This window comes from Alligator mississippiensis, chromosome 1, assembly GCF_030867095.1.
Source record: "Alligator mississippiensis isolate rAllMis1 chromosome 1, rAllMis1, whole genome shotgun sequence".
In the NCBI taxonomy this organism is placed as follows: Eukaryota; Metazoa; Chordata; order Crocodylia; family Alligatoridae; genus Alligator; species Alligator mississippiensis.
Window position 1 is genome coordinate 151,814,143 of NC_081824.1, and position 18,367 is coordinate 151,832,509.

An 18,367-nucleotide genomic window follows, 5' to 3' on the forward strand; every position below is an offset into this window, starting at 1 on the left:
TCGCAGAAGGGAAAGTCTGTACATCTTCAGACAGAGGGAAAATCTTCATTGAACCATCAAAAATGAGGGTTGTAAAGGACCTCAGGAGGTCATCTAGTCCAACCCCCTGCTCAGAGCAGGACCATTCCCATCCCATTTATATCATCCCAGCCATGGCTTTGTCCAGCCGAAGGAAAGTCTGTACATCTCCAGGCTGGGGGAAAATCTCCAGGCAGAGGGAAAGTGTGTACATCTTCAGGCTGGGGGAAAGCCTCCGGGCAGAGGGGAGGGCTGTACATCGTCAGGAACAGAGGAAGCCTCCAGGCCGACGCCGGCAGAGGAGCAGTCCGGAGGCAGAAGGCAAGCCTGCACATCCCTACCGCCCCCGGGGCAGGGCGGGGGCGGTCCCCGGCCCGGATACCTGAGCGGGGCGTCACGTGGCCGCCACATCATCTCGCGCTCAAAGCCAAGGCCAGGAAGCCGGGGCGGCGGCGGCGGCGCGCGCGGGGAAGATGCTGCAGTCGTTGGCCGGCAGCTCGTGCGTGCGGCTGGTGGAGCAGCACCGCTCGGCCTGGTGCTTCGGCTTGCTGGTGCTGGGCTACGCGCTCTACCTGGTCTTCGGCGCCGTGGTCTTCTCCTCCGTGGAGCTGCCGTCCGAGGACCTGCTGCGCCAGGAGCTGGCCAAGCTCAAGCGGCGCTTCCTGGACGAGCACGCCTGCCTGGGCGAGCCGCAGCTGGAGCGCTTCCTGGCGCGGGTGCTGGAGGCCAGCAACTACGGCGTGTCCGTGCTCAGCAACGCCTCGGGCAGCTGGAACTGGGACTTCACCTCCTCGCTCTTCTTCGCCAGCACCGTGCTGTCCACCACGGGTAAGCGCGGGCCCGGCAGCTCCGAGCCGGGCCGGGGGGCGAGCCGCAGCAGGGCGTGCGGGCTTGCCGGCGGCCCGCATCACGGGAGGCTGAAGCCGGGATCTTAGCACGTGAGGGCTGCAAGGGACCTCGTGTAGGCCAGCCCCCTGCTCCAAGCAGCGTCCTCCCCTTCTAGACCAGCGGGTCTCAACCTTTTTTTGTACCAGGACCCATTCGTAAACATCAATGGCCCGTCCAGACCCAGTGCCCCTCGTGCCTGGCCCACTGTGTGTGGGGCATGGGGAGGCCCCAAGCAGCCTGGAGCTCTGCCAGCGGGCAAGGGGAAAGCCCCAGTTTCCCACCTTTTTCTCCTTTCAAGGAGAATCCGTGTTTAAAAGTTTGTATACTCTTGCAACCCACTTTTTGGGTCGCAGCCCACAGGTTGAGAAACACTAATCTAGGCCAGCCCCCTTCTCCAAGTGCAGCCTCCGCATCCAGAGCAGTGGTTTGCAAGGTTTTGTGTGCCAGGACCCGTCTGTAAACATCGATAGCCGGTCCCATCCCAGTGCCTCTTGGTCTTGCCCCGCTGGCCCACGTGTGTGGGGCAGGGGGCCCCCAAGCAGCCCCTCACAGCCTGCAGCTCTGCCAGCCTGCAAGGGAAAAGCCCCGGTTTCCCACATTTTTCTCTTTTCAAGGAGAATCTGTTTTAAAAGTTTGTTGATTCATTATTTTAAGTTTGTCCGTGACCCTTTTGTACATTCTTGCTACCCACTATTGGGGCTCGACCCATGGGTTGAGAAACGCTGCTCTAAATCATCCCAGCCAAGACTATGCCAGCCCGGGGCTTAAAAACCTCCAAGGATGGAGATTGCACAGCCTCTCTGGGTAGAGAGGTTGTGTACAATTTACCTGTGTACAAATTGTTGCTTCCATGCCATGGGAAGAGAAGCCATTTCCCCAGCACTTCCTGGTGGGCAGCAGGGCTGCGTAGGGCTTGGTTGGTGATGTTCGCTGAGCATCTCTTTCCTGTATCTTTGGACGTAGGGCGTTACGAGACTCTTCTGTAGGTCCCACCTGTGTTTGGGTGGGGGTCGGGTCAGGGACCTGCCAGCCTACCCACTTTGGCGGTGCCAAATAGGGAGGCTAGGTGTGTGGGCACATACTGATACAGCAAAGGCTGAGGAAAACTGTCATGTACAAATTAAGATAGAAGGCAGGGTGGATCTGCCCCTTTACAGATTAGTGAAATAAGAGATAGTATAGGGCAGGGGTAGGTAACCCCCAGTACAAGTGCCAGAGCATGCCATGTGAAGGCATTTTGCTTGGCATGCAGGCCTCTGGGCAAATGGCAGGGATGGGGCCGGGGCTGTGCTGCCCCAAATGGATTGGGCCCCTCAGCTCCCCTACTGTCTGCCTCTGGCATGCCAACATCTTACAGGTCGAGGTTGCCCATGTTTTTGGCACTCTGCCCACATACATTGCCACCCCTGGTATAGAGTACAAGTTTTCATGAACCCAGGTTCACTTCTCAGGTGCTGATTGCTCTGCATGAATCAAGATTATTGAATTCTCCCTGGATTTGTAGCAGTGTAACACTTGGTTTCAATTCTGTTTCTAGCTTTGTACATATGAGCCACAGTAGTTCCACTGGCTTATCTGGAAGAGGAATTTGACCTGGTGACTTTCAGGTTGATGGATTTGACTTGGGTGGGGCTGGTCTAGTGTAAATGAGAAGGGAAGTTGACTCAGGGAAGCTATTCTGTGCTCTTTAGTTCAATGTTTTGAATCTATGATTTAATGGGTAACTGGAAGAAGACTAAAAACTTAAGGGGTCTGATTTACCACTCCATCGCGCTTAGGAAAATTATGCTGGTGTAAGGATCCAGTAATGCAGGAGGGAAGCAGCGCTCAGGTTCCATCACCCTTGCTTCATTTGTAAAGTAACTTAAGGAGAGCAAGTGAGTGTTTGGTTTCTTTTCACAGTGGAAAAACTAATTGTTCCTTGCGTGTCTCTGGAAAAAGAGCACACCCATAACTAATTCAGTATGCATACTTTCTATCTGAGCAGTCTTTTCTATATTTACAGTTATTCACTGAGTGCCAAACAGTGTTGGTGTGATTCAAATATATATGTAGACATAGTTGCTTCCCCCAAGCTGCATACAGTTTTTTTTAAAGTTTTGAGCCATCTGTCTGCTTCTGGGCTGATAGTTCAACAGTATGTTCTAATTTAAAGAGATACTGTCAGCTTAAACTCGTATCCCACAGTCTCTGAACTGAGCAGCACCAGGCAAAAAGTGAATGCGGCAAGTGTTGCCTTATAATTCTTTGCTAATATGTGGCAACATGCTGCCAAAGTTTTTTAATTCTGTCCACTGACCCATGGCTTCAAGGGATGATTCTGCTGGGTAGAGAAAGCCATAACACGGAGGTATCATAGAAATGTCCCGTGTCAGGATTTCAATGGAAATAAGGCACCAATATGCTTACTGAAAATTTTAAGAGCGTCTCTGCATCTTTAGGCCTCTGAATGACTTTTACAGATCTGGATTTGTGGCCTTGGTTTGTTGCATTTCCATTATCCAAACTGAAATAAATTAAAAACCTAAATGTCACTCTTGTTGTGTATAGTTATTTTCAGTTTTAGATTCCTAGGGATGTGATATTTGAGTCCAATATGTGATAACTGAATGATGTGCTTAAAAACAACTTTAAAACAATTTAAATTGATGGTGTCCTTTTACGAGTAAGTACAGCTCTATGTGCCAGGGGAGTCAGACTGACAATTCAGTGACTGTTTAAAAAGTGACTCATTGGAACCATAAGAAAGACCTCTTCAATAAATGTGAGATGCTTTTAAAACTGCCCTAAAATTAATCCAGATTGAGTCATTTGCCATTTGATTGAGCAGGTCCTGGCAGCAATGTGTTAAGGTTATAAAAGAAACAAATTATTTTGTTTTAGTAAGCATTTCTGTTTTCCTTTGGCTGCTGATTAATGATGATGACACATATCACAGTGTTCTGCTTAGTCTTACTTTGTTACTTTCTGGCAGACAGACATATTTTGCCTGTTTCAAGAAACACATATTGGATGTTAAATATGTAAACTAAGTTGTTATTTAATAGGGATGCCTTTATAGTACAACATATGATGTATTCAGTGTAAGGGTTGATGATAATTTTTTTTTAAATTTGACTATGAAAACCCTAGTAGAGGTAATGAGAAATGAAGGTAAAATGCTTGTGACATGGAAGTTAAACGTTTTGTAGGAATAAAGGGTTGGGGTTTTTTTAAAGGTTTAGTCATCATAAGATTAGCAGCAATATTGGTAAATTCTAGGAAGCTAAACATATTTTGAATATATAATATAAACGTTTAACCCTCGTGTTTTTTCAGAAACTGGGGAGGGGGGTTGACCCTCTCTGAAGCACAATAAAATTTAAGTACTTAATTGTGTTGACCTAGTGCTGGTGCTGTATGTTATCTTTGTTCATAAATAGTAGAACTAAATGTATTTACCTTCTGGAGATTATAGAAGTTACTTTAATATTTAAAGGCTATTTTAAAATTTAAAATTAATGTTTTACTATATGTATTACGGGGCATATAGTAATGCATACTATATTAAGGTATGTTATAGAAACGGTATATTTTTATGTAATTTCTTAAACACTCAATAAATATGTAGTTTCTCTTGTTAATAAAATATTAATTTATAAACAACACAATATGGTGCTTAATAAACTTGGCAGGTTATGCATCAGGCATGAGTCAACATTCAGAAGATTCAATGCCTCTCAATATAAATAAAGCACTAGGTTTGTACTGAGTTGGCAACTCTTCAAAAATGTGCTATGGTCCATATTCACAGAGTACTATTATTTAGATTGGTTGTCATTTAGGTACACTGTAATATCTTTTTTGTAGAGGTGTAGCCAGGGATTTAAAACCCATTTTTGAAAAAAACATTTTAATGGCCTTTCAGAACTTCCTGTCACCTACATTCAGATGGAATAGAGATCCATAGTCATGCATAAAATTACCTTGATGTACTTACTGTAAGAGGAGAGGGTTATATCTCTTCCTATGGGCCAAGTCCAAAGACTTCTTGGACACATGAGTTTTAATCGGAATATTGGAATCCATCTTTGGTTTGCTCTCGGCAACAGCAGAGATGTTGTATGTGCAACAAGGATATTTTGTGCTCAAAACCTTGACTGACATCTTTCCTAACTACAAAGTTGGCTCAATAAAAGTCCAACAGATCTTGTTAAGTGCTGCAAAAATATTTTTAGGCAATCTGTTGTTACCCAAATCTTCCTTCCCTGCATATAACTAAATATGGAAAGTGGATTCTTGAAGTGAGGGGAAAATAAAAACATTGTGATGTTTTATGTTTAAAAAATATATACAGGTTTATTATTTTACCTTGGGTTGTTTCCTGGGTACAATAGTTCACAACCAAACCAATCTAGAATGTGCAGCAGTTATCTAAATTGCATCTGATTGCAGACAACACTCTAGGCCTGATTTCCCTCCCCTCCCCTCCCTTTCCTTCCTCCCCACCATTGCCTTGCAACTTGTGTAATTATTTACACCTGTACAGAGTGAATGAATGACCCTACCATATCAGATTTCTTTACATGGCAAATGCAGGTGTGCATGTAGATGACAGTAAAGAATTAAGTCTTCAAACTCCTACTATTCTTTAGGACTTGAGGCAGTTATCCACTTCAGTGAAAGTTAAGAAACTTAGCAGTTTGGGACAATCAACGGTTAAGATTGTTGCACATATAATATGTCTCCTGCCCCATCCCTTGCTTAGGCAAGTGCAGGAAAGAGAATAGTGTTACCAAAGACTGCGACTGTTGTGATGAGGGTGGGTTTGAGTTAGTTAGGCATGTTGAATTCTTTGGTCATCTCTTAATTTAAGCAATGGGGTACTGATACCCTGGATTCAAAGCTGACCAGACAGACAGGACTTCAAGCTAAGTAGAAGAAATATTTTGGGAAGAAGGTGTTTTAATTTAGCATTAAAAAAGGATGTCCTTTTGCCTAAATTAAGAGTAGATGAAGATGAACTGAGGAAACAAATCTGTTTAAGTGCAAGGAATATACAGAATAAGCAAAGCGAGGTAAACTGTTATCTAAAAACAACACAAATTGGCTGGATAAGTGCATCATCACATGACTAAAAGCTGCCTGAAGGACAGGGAAACAAAGGGCAATGAAATGATCTGAGTGAGGCTCCAGAGGAGTATTGCAGGGACTGGCACTAGGTTCTTTCTTTTAATGTTATTGTTTCAATGTAAAATTTCAACTGAGAGAATATCAAAAATGAAGCAATTTATTCATAAAGGTATCAACAAAATGAACCATTAAAAATAAAAATGAAATTGATTATAATGGTAACCCTTAGAAACAAAAACGTCCTTCATGATCCATGCCCAGATATGCTTGTATGATATAAATGCTAGGTGTTGTTAACGATTCCAGTCAAGTTGGTAGTGCTGCTTGCAGTGGTTGCTGCTGTGAGTGGAGGTGGCAGTTTATGGGTCCATCATATGTAAATCAAAAATTAATTCTAACGACGTGCTTATTTTGACTTGGGTGGGGGGGGAAAGAAAATGCTTTTGTCCAGGGTGTGGTTCACCATCTCAGCAAATATGTCATCCTGGGTGTCAGTGTATGCAGTTATGCTCCAAACCTTTCTTGTATAGTACAAATAGGAAAGCTGTCAGGGGGAAATGTAAAGAAAAGAAGTTTTGGTGTGAGGGTTAGAAGAACAGGGTGGGTACTTCTTGTTTTTAAGAAACCAGTATGGGTAGGGTTGGTAGGGGAATACCAGTTGAGGAGCTGCTGGTGATGGTGAAGACCTTCCTTGATATATGTATTCTGGCATGTATAGGTATGTCTTGCAGCATTTCCTGGGAATTGAAGGATGGCTCAGTACCTGGGTGACTCTTTTCACCTTTAGCAAACAAAAGCCTGGGTTTCATTTTCCACTTGGCTAATGAGAGTGGTGGGGAGATCATGTCTCTCAGTGCTAGAGAGCTGTGAGAATAGATCCCTCTATGAAGGATCAAATGGGGTTATCCTTATGCAGAATAGCAAGCTAGAGGTTTACAGCAGGGATAAAGGACATGTTTAGTGCTTCCATAATAAGAATGCATATACTTGTGGTGGGGAGGAAGCAGGACTTGTGGCTGTGCCAAGGAAGCTAATGGTGAGATGAGTGAGCTCCGTTCCACTTCTGAATATGACAGAGTTGATATTTGCAATTTCTGTGGGCACTGAATGTCTTTTGGGATTTATCTTGAATGTGCTATAGTGTGGAAAAGGGGTATTTCACACTGGGCCACATTTAAAGGGAACGAAACCTGGAAAATGTGATATGTTGTGTTCACAGTTCAGTTTGGTGCAGACTAGGGGTAAGGATGGGTAAGAGGGAGCAGTAGCTAAATACTAACAGTGATCAGCCATCTGCGACAAAGCAGAGGTGAATTTCATGATAGCTTGAGTGGAGAGTTTTGTATTAAAGGAAAATGTATTGTATCACCTGCCTGTCAGATTCAGATAAGGGATGCATCCTTTGTGAGATTTGGTAGGCCGGTTCCAGATGTGAAGGTATGTGCATTTCCCCAGGGACAAACAACAGTGGCACAATATGTGTCGCTGCTACTTGGAGCACCCGTGTACATGTGTTCTGGCATCGGGCAGCTTGCCCTGGGTGGGGTAGGAGAGGCTGGGGCCAGCCATCAGCCATGGACTAGCCCCATCAGCTTTACCTGGGATCCTGGAGGCCTCCTGGGGCTCCAGCGGTGGTGATCCAGCTCTCCTTTGTTTGATCTCATGGGCATTAACAGGGGAAAGAGTAATCTCCTGTCTCTGTGGAAGGACCTCCCAACTTCTGTGCAGACCAACGGCCAGGGAAGTCTGTCTCTGCAGCACCTCCAGTTTACAGCCTTGGCCTCGGTTTCCGGCAGTGTGACTCCAAAGGACCTGAGCTAAGAAGACTTCCCTTGAGTACAGCTGTCCATACAAAACCATCCTTTTAAAAGGGAACCCTGTTATGGAAGGATTCTGTCGGGTAACAACATGCCACATCTGTACTGCATTTCTATTTTAAACTCTTCTGGTTCATGGTGGAAAGATGCAGAGCTCGGTCTTTTCATGCTCTTTCCAGCCTGCTCCAACCCTACACTGTTCCTGTGTGCACACTCAGGATTCCATAGGGAAACGTGCTGGCAAGGCAGCTGAGCTGTGTTTCTGTGAGGAATAGGGAGAGCTGTAGAGGGTGACTATTTTTTAAGGTAAGGTTACTGGGTGGTACAGAGCTGGAAAAGACAGTCCATGTGCAGAGAAATAGCATTCAAGAGGGATAAGGTGACAGTCTAGTGCTAGATAGTTCACGCCTAGAATGTTGCATTTTGTCCTTGATGTGTCATTACCACAAAGGCCTTGACAAACAGGAAAGAATTTGTGAAAATCAACCAAAATGCTGGATCTGGAAGGACTGAATTAAGAGGAAAGATTAAAAGTCACAGCAGCACATATTCGCCTATTTCTTAAGTGGGAAAGTAGCAGACTACAAATATACCAGTAATTTGGTCTACTGGATTTCGTATTAATTTTGGCTCTTGTACTGATGGAAAAGTACACGAGAGTGAAGGAATAAGATTTAATATATTTCCTGGCTCCTAACAAAATGTCTCTGTAAAAATATGCCACAATTTACAAGGGATTGCTTCTTGAACCAAAATGTGAAAGCTTCCTTCTAAAGCAAATGGTTTTACATATGAAAACCCCAAATAATCATTTCCTTATCATCTGTTCTGCAGCCTGAAATTATAAACTAATGTTTGCCCAGCATTTGAAGCCAAAATGTACTATATATACATATATATAGTGTGTGTGTGCGCACGCGCCAAGTGTTATGTTTCAACAAACCCCAGTAAAACTTTTCTTATGAGAGACTTGGATATACGTATAGGTGAACCAATGTCTTTTAATTGCTTAAATGCATCAAAATGAATTGTGGCCCATGATCTGAAGTTGGTTTTAACTTTAACGCATGCCAACTTCTCAAATGTATTATATCATCTACCTGCCTAAATTTCTTAATCTTTCAGACCAGTACAACTTGTCACCTTTGACTCAAATAGCTATCTGAAGACTTATTGTCCGTCTTCTTGCCTGAGTATACCATATGTATAGTGCATTCTGTGTATATACATTTCTGCATAAAAATGTACTACCCATCAGGGAAGTGTGCCAGACATTGGGTACAAATTTTTGGACCTAACATTTAACTAACAGATATCTGTTACTTAGTAACAAAAATGTGCAGGAAGGTATAATTTTCTGGAGAGGATAGAAGAGGAAAAGTTAATGTGTAGCTCACTTTACAAAGTATTTTGATTGAGCCACTTGTAAGTAAAATAAAGGAGAAGGGCTGGGTTCCAAAAATGGTTGGAAGAAGTATCCTCTTTTATCTAATAGCCTAAGTCAGGGGTTGGCAACTTACACCCTATGGGTGGATCCAGCCCATCAATGTGGCGTTTTGGTGGCATTAAGTACTAGAAGGCGGGCACCGGCTGCTGCAAGGATAAACACTGGCATGGTACTAGCACCTGCCCTCCCATCCACTTCTGACTTTGGGTTGGTCATTCTGGGTTGCCTGCCCCTGGCCTCGGGTGTACCGAACTAACCCAAAATGAGAGGAGCACAGATTCATTTTTATGTCATTTTAAGTTCCTTTTGTACTGACTGAGTGTAGCAATAAACCTTAAGAAACTGGCCTGTTGAATTTAGTATAGCGTGCCCCCATGTAACTGAAGGCCAGTCTGGGTCTGTGTTGTTCAGCATTGTGTTTAGTCCAGTCGTGTTTTCTTGAGATTAATTTTGTGGAGCAGGGCTGTCCAACTGCCAAGGGCCATTTGCTACAAGATTGGGGCCTGCCCTATGGCTCTCTTCTTCCATACAGGTAGTCCAGGATCCTTCCCCACTGTGCATAGTGTGGCCAGCCCAACCAGCATACTTCCCTTCCCCTCCTGGTCCTATGTGCAGCTCAGTTCCCCGTCTCCTTCATGCAGGCAGCCTGGCTCCCTGCTCCCTCCTGGCCACGCGTGCTGCCCACCCGAGTACATGCAGCCCAGCTCCAAACTTTGTTGCATGCAAGGCGCACAGTATGAACACCCCAGCCTAAGTGCTATGTCTGCAGCATAGGCCCCCTGCCTGCTTCTGCTGTGCTGTCCCACCCCACCCCCAGGAAGGGAGGCAGGAAGTAGAAGCTGGAGGAATGTGGGGGAGCCTGAAGAACCTGGCGCCATAGCAGGAGCAACAGTGGGGGTGGGGATGGGGGGGACATGGCAGCTGATTGAGAGCCTGCAGGCTGCATGCCAATCCTTTGGGGACCGCCTGTTAGACACCCCTGTTGTCAAGTATTTCTTTGTTTTCTGTTTCCAATATGTCTTAACTGATTGCTTTATGTAATGGAGGGATTAGTGTAAAGCATGTATAGGGCACATAGGATGATTACCCTGGTATTTAGCTTTATTTTGAGCTGAGGAGTTTACTTCCTTTATGAAAGTAAAAAAGTAATCTCCAAAAAAAAAAAAATCTGCTTCTCATTGGGAAGGCCCCAGTTGCTCCCTATGATTACTTGAAGCTTGAGTTCTTATTACTATTATGCCGACATCCTAAATTGGATTTTTAAGCCAAAAATTAGGTGAACCTTCAGGGTAGGATCTCTCATAAAATTCAAAATCTATGAACTAAAGCTGCAATTTCTGTTCAACCCTTCAGATTTTGGTGGGGGGTTCCCTTGAGTAAGGGCTTGGCTTTGTATTTGTATTAAGTGCGTACACACATGCACATGCATGCACACACACAGTTAGGTTAAAATATGCTTAGATGATTTTAGGGGCCTTTGCCCCATTCTCCTTTTACTTCTGACCTGATGGAAAAACTCCTTCTTGCCCTGGAACCTGGTGATTAGATTTACCGAAATGAGGTACTTGTGAAGAGTAGGAATACCAGCACACCCCAGCTAAGCTTCCATTGGTAGAAGTGGCAAACACTGAGTGTTTAGGAAGAAAGTTGGGGGAGGAAGGATGTCTTCAGAATTGCAGTTTTGGAGTTAGGAGACTAATTTCTTTTTAAGTCTTTTTTTTCAACCTGCTTGTAATGACTAAAGAATATGGTGTTCAGGACCAAATGTAATTGAGTACCAAAGCCAAATGGTGGTAACTGAAGCTGAATGAGAGGATGTTAAGAGAGATATCTAGTTTTAGATTTTATTAAAAATCTTACTGAAATGTTAAACTTTTCATTCTTTTTTTTTTAAGACAAAGGCAATTGCATTGTTCTGGGTAAAAAATTAAGCAACAAAGTCCATATGAAGCAAAACTTTACAAATAGTTATGCTGTGAAAAAAATACTAAAGTGGCCTTTGTACTGTTAGGTGGAGTTTCTTTATTTGGCAGGGACCAATTGTTAGGACGTTTTCCCATCTTAATGAAAGATGGGGCAGCTGTTTGTTTCTAAGCCAAAAAACAGAACTTTCTGTGTTTGTTAAATGATGCATGCTCACTATTACAGGTTACTTTTAATAGATACTGTGCCAGCAGCTTAAGCACCCCTCCCTTTAGGGAAAAATCACTAATAATTGCATGAAAGTCTTGAGCAAACAGAATGGGTTGGGCTCAGACTTTACTAGTTGAACAGGAGAAACCAGTTCTCCTCCCAGAACAGCCCTGCTGATGTGCAGAGATGGGTCTCTGTTGCCCCAGGCCACAGTCCTTTGGTAGTGGGTAAGGGATTGGCTCTCATAGCAGCATTAACTGCATCTCTCCTTTTCTGTTCACTTTCCCTTTGGCCATATTATGGCCCCCACTAAATGTGCTAAAGGAGCAAAGGGTTTCTTATGTCCTCCTTTCCCCTGACTTTACAAAGTGAAAGTAGATATTACTTACATCAAGAATATGCCCAAACATTATACAACTTCATGCATCTTTGAGTTCTAAAAGGTATTTTGTCTTACTTTTAGACCTCTTTGAGGTTAAAAAAGGTTTAAAAACTGTTCCGTTTCCTCCCGTGTCAGTGACACCCTGTATGAGTTTTGAGCCAGTTATCAGGGCTAGGGACAGACATTACACAGAAACCTGTATAAGTGATCGGAAACCAATTAAAACCTGTAACACAACAGAAATTCAGTACACATAAACTAGTTTCAAAGTGGCTGAAATCAGTTTAAGATCGACTTGGATGGATGTATTACTAGACTTAAGTGATCTGGGTTAAACAGGCCTATCAAACTTATGCCCCAGCTCAAGTTAAGTTGCTGTCCTCCAGTATCCCATGATCCTTTGCATGCCTGTGCTGTCTGCTCTGCGGAGCTGTGCCAGCCCCACCCCCACCCCCGAGCTATCACATTGCTGAAACTTTGCTCCCCAGCCCTGTGTCCTACATGCGCCTGCCAGTGGTAGTGCAGGAGGGGAGGGCAGAAGCAGAGGCCCCCACTGCTCAGGCCTCCGCAGCTGTGCTTGTTCAGGTGGGGGGGGGAGGCACGGTCACTGTCACTGTGCTTTCAACCAAGTCAGGCACATGGCTCTCAGCCCTGCTCCTGCCTGCCCATGTCAGCTAGGACTGGCAGAGGAGATAGAAGGGTGGAGGGGAGCACAGGTTCCTCCCCAGCTGTGCTTGCTTGGGCCTGGGACCCTGCCCCCTGCTGCTGCCTGGCTTATCTGACACAGGGAGGCAGGAGCTGGGGCTGAGAGCTGTACCAGGACTGTCATCTGAGCTGGTCAGCACAGCAGGGTGGGAGAAGTGGAGCCTGACTCCAGCCCCTCAGACCTGAGCAAGGACAGCTGGGGGGGTGGGAGGGGTCTCTGCTCCCTCTTGTTCCCTGGCACTGCCCGGCTCAGCTGACAGCCCATGTGGCTCTCAGCCACACTACTGCCTGCCTGTGTCACTCGAGCCTGGCAGTGGGGGGAGCAGGCTCTGCCCCTCTCCTCCCCCACTGTGCTTGCTCAGGTCTTGGGGCCTAGGGCCAGGCCTGCGGGATGGGGGCTTCTCTCTGGCTCATCCCCCCTGGCCCCCCTGGTGCTGAGTGGCTCAGCTGACTGTCCTGGCACAGCTCTCAGCCCTGGCTCGTGCCCGCCCATGTCAGCCAAGCTGGGCAGTGGTGGGGGTGGGCAGGAGCAGAGCCCCAATCCTCCCCAGACCTGAGCAAGGACAGCTGGGTAAAGCCTGTGCTTCCCCACCCAGCCTGGCTCTGCTGACACCAGCAGAGAGGAGCAGGGCTGAGAGCCATGCAGGCTGTCAGTCTAGCCATGCAACATCAGGGTAGTGGGGAAGCAGAGCCCCTGGCTTGTCCCTGGCCTCCCCCAACCCAAGCAAACACAGCTGGGTGGGTGTCCCACTGTTAATGACAGGGCTGCTGGTGGGGGCAGGCAGGGATGGAGAAAGAGGCCCCACTGGGAGGTGTACAAGAGCACCCCTTGCCTTTTGGCCTGACCAGTGCAGACATCTGCCATGCTGCTCCCCCCACCCAAGAGTGTATATGCATCTGTTCACAACCAGTTCAATCTACGCAATTTAGAGAAACTTTGGGCTTTGCCTGTACTTAGCCCTTAGTCTCTCTCTGTGGGACCCAGGGAGGAAGTGTGCTTATTGCAAATTCCACTGAGTTTCTTGTAATCTGTCATCGTTTTGACACCACCCGCATCACATTGGTATGATGGACACTGAATGAGTGAATGGTTTGGGTGTCGTAGCCCAGCCCTGATGAGGGTTATGTGTCAGAGCTCATGCTTCATAAGTATATCCCAGAGCAAAAGATCATTTAATTTTGGATTGTGCATTTCCAGAATCGCTTTATAAAGGGTGTATAAAAGCTTGTAGGATAAAATATACCAAAGATATGCCAGGCAGCACTGCAGCCAGAGAAACTGCTATAAATTACACGTCTCCCAAAACTGTCTGAACTTTATCAGAGGCTGTAGGATGCAAAGATTAGCACCTTTGACAGTGCTGTATCTCTAATAAGTACAGCACAGACTCTCACCTAAGCTGTAGTGTGCAGTTCTAGTTGAAAAATGAGAAGTTATAAAGATATGTTGTTTATGTTTTAGTGGGACAGAGATTTATGCACTGTTGTCAGTTGACTGACAGGTGACTTTGAAAGTGCTGGGTGACTAAAGAGCATAGACTGGACCGAGACTCTCTCACCCTCTCTAGCCTTTCATAAAAGTCAGAACTCAAATTGAATGCTCAAATAATGTCTCCAGGTGCCACTAGTAGAGTTTTTTCTCCATGGGGTCCTGCCTCTGAAATTTTCTGCCTGAATTACCACACAGCTAGATATGAATTCGATCTCTTCTAAAAAGAATGACAAGAGGTATCTCTTGGCCTAAGCTTTTCAAACTAATTAAAACCTTGTTTCCACATTGACTTATTAAACCGTTGGCAAGGGAGGAATGCCATTTGGTCTCTGTCACTGAAATCTTGAAGAAGGAGTCTGCTTAAACCTTAAGTGCTTACATATCCTAGGGACAGAAGCCAGATTAATGCTTTCAATTATAGTTGATACGACTGGAAATCATTAAGATGATAACAAATTACAAATGTGATTCACTTTAATTATTTGTGGCAACATTGGTGAAGGCCTAAATTTTGAGGCTTTGATTTATAGACATGTAATGAAAAGGTCTCAGAATTCTTTTTATACTGTTGGTTAAAAAAAAAAAAATGTAATTTGGCCTATAGAAAATGATATGACAGCATAGTTTGCCCCAACCCCTGGGAATTCAGTCACAGGTATATGCCTGCTTTTGCTCTCTTTCTGCTATAATGGATTTAAACATGTCCCACAAATATTTTAAAACCAAACTAACAGCCAGGTTATTTGCTGAAGATGTTCCATAACACCATAGCTATAGGACTGAAAGCAACTTAAGAAGGTCATCTAGTTCAACCCATAGCTCAAGGCGGGGTCATCCCTGTCAAAAACAGCTCTTCCGAATGTTTGTCTAACCAGCTCGTAAAGACTTCTAAGGATGGAGAATCCACAATCTCTGTAGGTAATTTTAATAATGAACCTCATAGTGACAAACTTATTACTAATATCCAACCTCCATTTTCACTGACTTACATTTTTAAGACTTATTTCTTGTCCTATCCCCTCTGGCTCCAGTTAATAGTGCATCACATTTTTCATATCAAATTCCCTCCCCTCCCCCCATCACTTCTTTGCCAGATTAAATCCCAGCTCTTCCAACCTTTCCTCATAAATCATGCTTCCTAGACTTGTACTTTTTGTGGCTGTGTACTGGAGAACAATTTACCCATGTCTTTCTTGAAGTGTCCCAAAATGGACTAAGCACTCCAGGTGAAGTTTGTAGTGTGGAATAGAACAGAAAAATAACTTCCCTCAACTTTTGTAGGCGACTCAGCTCAGCATGCTGAGAATGTTGTTGAAAATCAAAAAACATGTGGTTGACTGGTATTCATCTTTTGGCCCACTATAATCCCCAGGTCTCTTTCTACAGTACTGCAGTCTAACCAATCATCCCCAAATTTGTACTTGTGCATGTGATTATTCCATTTTACGTGCAGGATTTTGCACTCATTCTTATTGAATTTCATCAGAAAGTTTTACACCATGTTTCCAGTTTGTCAAGATTTTTCTGAAATCTAATCCTATATTCCAGAGCAGGGATTGGGAAACTATGGTCCATAGGCTAGATATGGCTCATAAAAAGATGTTATCTGTTGCACTCGGACAACAGGTTAACCCCTCCATTGAAATAAATGGTGTTCACCTGTTATCTGGGTGGGGCTTAATCTTCTCTTGGCCAACAGGTAACCATCCATTGAAATGAAAGGGGTTGACCTGAATCCCAGGTAAGAATGCAGCATCTAGTAGCAAAATATCTAATGATTATGGCCCAGTTTAGGACTAAATTGTGTTAATTTAGCCAACTGTTTGTGAAGGTTGTCAAACCCTGCTCCAGAATATCCGCGATTTACCACTCAGTTTGTTGTCATCTGCAGATTTACTAACTGTGCCTTCCATCCCATCCTCCAAATCATTAACTTTTAGGCCTAGGGCAGACCTCTGGGAAATCCCACTTGTCCCAAGTAGACATCAAGCCATTGATGACTATTCTTTGAGCACGATGATCCAACATGTTTATATATCCACTTTACAATAATTTAGTCTAAAATTGTATTTTCTTAGCTAAGTAATGAGAATATCATGAGAAACAGTATTAAAAGTCATGGTAAAGTTGAGGTATATTACATCTCCTGTTTTTCTCCATCCACACATGATTTCACCTTGTCCTTAAAAGAAATCTGTTAAGCATGGTTAGCTTGGTTTGCTCTTAACAAACACATGTTGACTGTTCCAGATCACCTTGTTATCCTCTAGGTACTTTGAAATAGATTCCTTGACAACATGCTCTATAATCTTTCTGTGTACTGAAGTTAGACTGACTCCTCTATACTTCTCAGAATCAAGTTCCTTCCTTTAAAAAAAAAATAAAAAAAAAATGGGCACTATAGTTGCCTTTTTCCAGTCATCTGGGACCTCACCTGGCCTCCATGAGTTTTCAGATAGGTCAGGTAGCAGACACATTGATTATGTTTTTCACTGTTTTACCTTTTATGTTCACAAATTTTTCTTCCTCCCTTAAGTGGCATGTAATAAAATAATGGCTGGGAGGATCAGGAAGATGGCCCGCCCTAAGACCTCAGTTTGAATTGGAACTTGGGCAGGTGCTTAACTGTAAGCATGTGCTTCAAGAGCACTGACTTAATTGGTACAAACATGTCCTTAACTTTAAACACATGGTGACCTGAATGAAATCAAGACTTGTATTTTGTGTCCAAAGATCGTTGGTATCCAAGGAGCCTGCCTGTACATGGGCAGCTTGATCTTCTAAAGCAGGAGTGAGCAAAATGATGACTTTGGCTGGCAGCCAGACTCCAGTTCCCAGCAGCCCCTGCCCGTATGGCTGGGGCCGGTCTTCATGGAGACATCACCTGCACCTGTGCTGTGTGATAGTGCAGCGCTGGGGTTGCCATGGAGACCGGCCCAAGCCATGCTGGCAGGGTGTATGGCAGGGCAGGAGGCTGCTCTGGAGCTGCTGAGATCTTATGGCGGGAGTAGGTTGATCTGGGACCAAGGCAGAGCTGTGATCCACAGCCTGCACGCTCCAGGCAGGGGTGTGCAGACAGCGGATCATGGTTCTGCCCCACTCAGGGCCAGGCTGTCACAATTACAAGGAGCCAGGGCGGAGATGAAGTCCACTGTCCGCAGTGGCCCTAAAACATACCACAAAACAGCCACTGTGTTCAAAAGTTATTTAGATGCTCTAGTTTGTATGATTGGCTAATAAGCAATTAGGTTTTAAATACCTTGCCAGAGGAAAAAAACTTCTAGCTTCTTAACTTACAAATATGACATGTTGAAAATAGCATAAAATTGGTATTCTAACTCAACCTGCAATGAGAAACTTACCACAAGAATCAGAGGATTATAAATGTTTTACTGTTTAATCTGATCAAACTGTTGTAGGTCTTTAGCCAATCACACTCTAAAGGAGGAGCTAAATGATGTTAAACAGCTGGAACAAATAATGCATGCCATCACAATGCTCCTACTTCTGTTTCATAACATAATTTTATTTGACTTGATTTAGTTGTGTTTGCATGTCCCTTTCAACATACAGAGACAACTCTGTCTTCCAACCCCTAGTTGTACACCAACTCTTAACACTCTAGGATGTTGAAATCTGTGCACAACTATTTTACTCATTGATAAGCAAAGAATATATCCACATTAGCAGAGATCCTTGTTTTACTGTTGGTTTTTGTTGGGCTTTTTTTCCATACATTTGCAATTTGCAAAATAAGGTCTGATCTTATACTTAGCTAAGTGCAGTTCCAGGGTCTAAACTTATTCTTTTTTTTGACAATGAAATTCCATCGTGCTGAATTTGATAACCAGTATTTTCAGTCGCATAGCTTGTCTATCGGATAACTTGCCCCTTGGTGTGTGGTCCACACAGTGTGCAGCCTAGGGGGTTGCATGTTGGAGCAGTATGAGGCCCCAGCTACACTGAAATTGGACGGCCCTAGGTTAACATATTAGTTCTTATAGCAATAGAATTCCCCCCTCACCCCTTCATTTTCTAAAATGCCTTGGTGGAAGTCATTTGAGCTTAATGTTTACATCTCTGTACATATGCAAAAGGACCAAAAAGTCTATTTAACTGAAGTACCAAGAACCATTTAGAAGGAAGGGGTTGGTAGTTACTGAGCAGATCGTTGTTTTTCTGTGAACTGGAGAATAAGCCTCCATTATAGGTGCAGAATCGTAAATAGCTTGGCTCTCAAATTATGAATAATCAGAGCTCAAGTAGAAAGGAAAAAACAGGAGTTTGATACCATCCAGGTGGGCTCAGTGGATAATCCTGATTAAGCAGTACACATGATGGTGTCTGCTGGAGTCAGAGGTGTGTTGACTTTG

At 44.3% G+C, this 18,367-nt stretch overlaps 1 protein-coding gene across 1 annotated transcript in view; it reads left to right on the top strand.

Annotated features, from left to right (window-relative positions):
- Nucleotides 1–335: 335 nt before the first annotated feature.
- KCNK1 (potassium two pore domain channel subfamily K member 1) overlaps nucleotides 336–18,367 on the top strand; it is a 50,242-nt gene continuing 32,210 nt past the window's right edge. Inside the window, exon 1 of the mRNA XM_014596735.3 lies at nucleotides 336–846. Within this exon, the coding sequence (XP_014452221.1) occupies nucleotides 492–846 (355 nt within the window). The 5' untranslated portion in view covers nucleotides 336–491. The remainder of the gene's footprint in view (nucleotides 847–18,367) is intronic.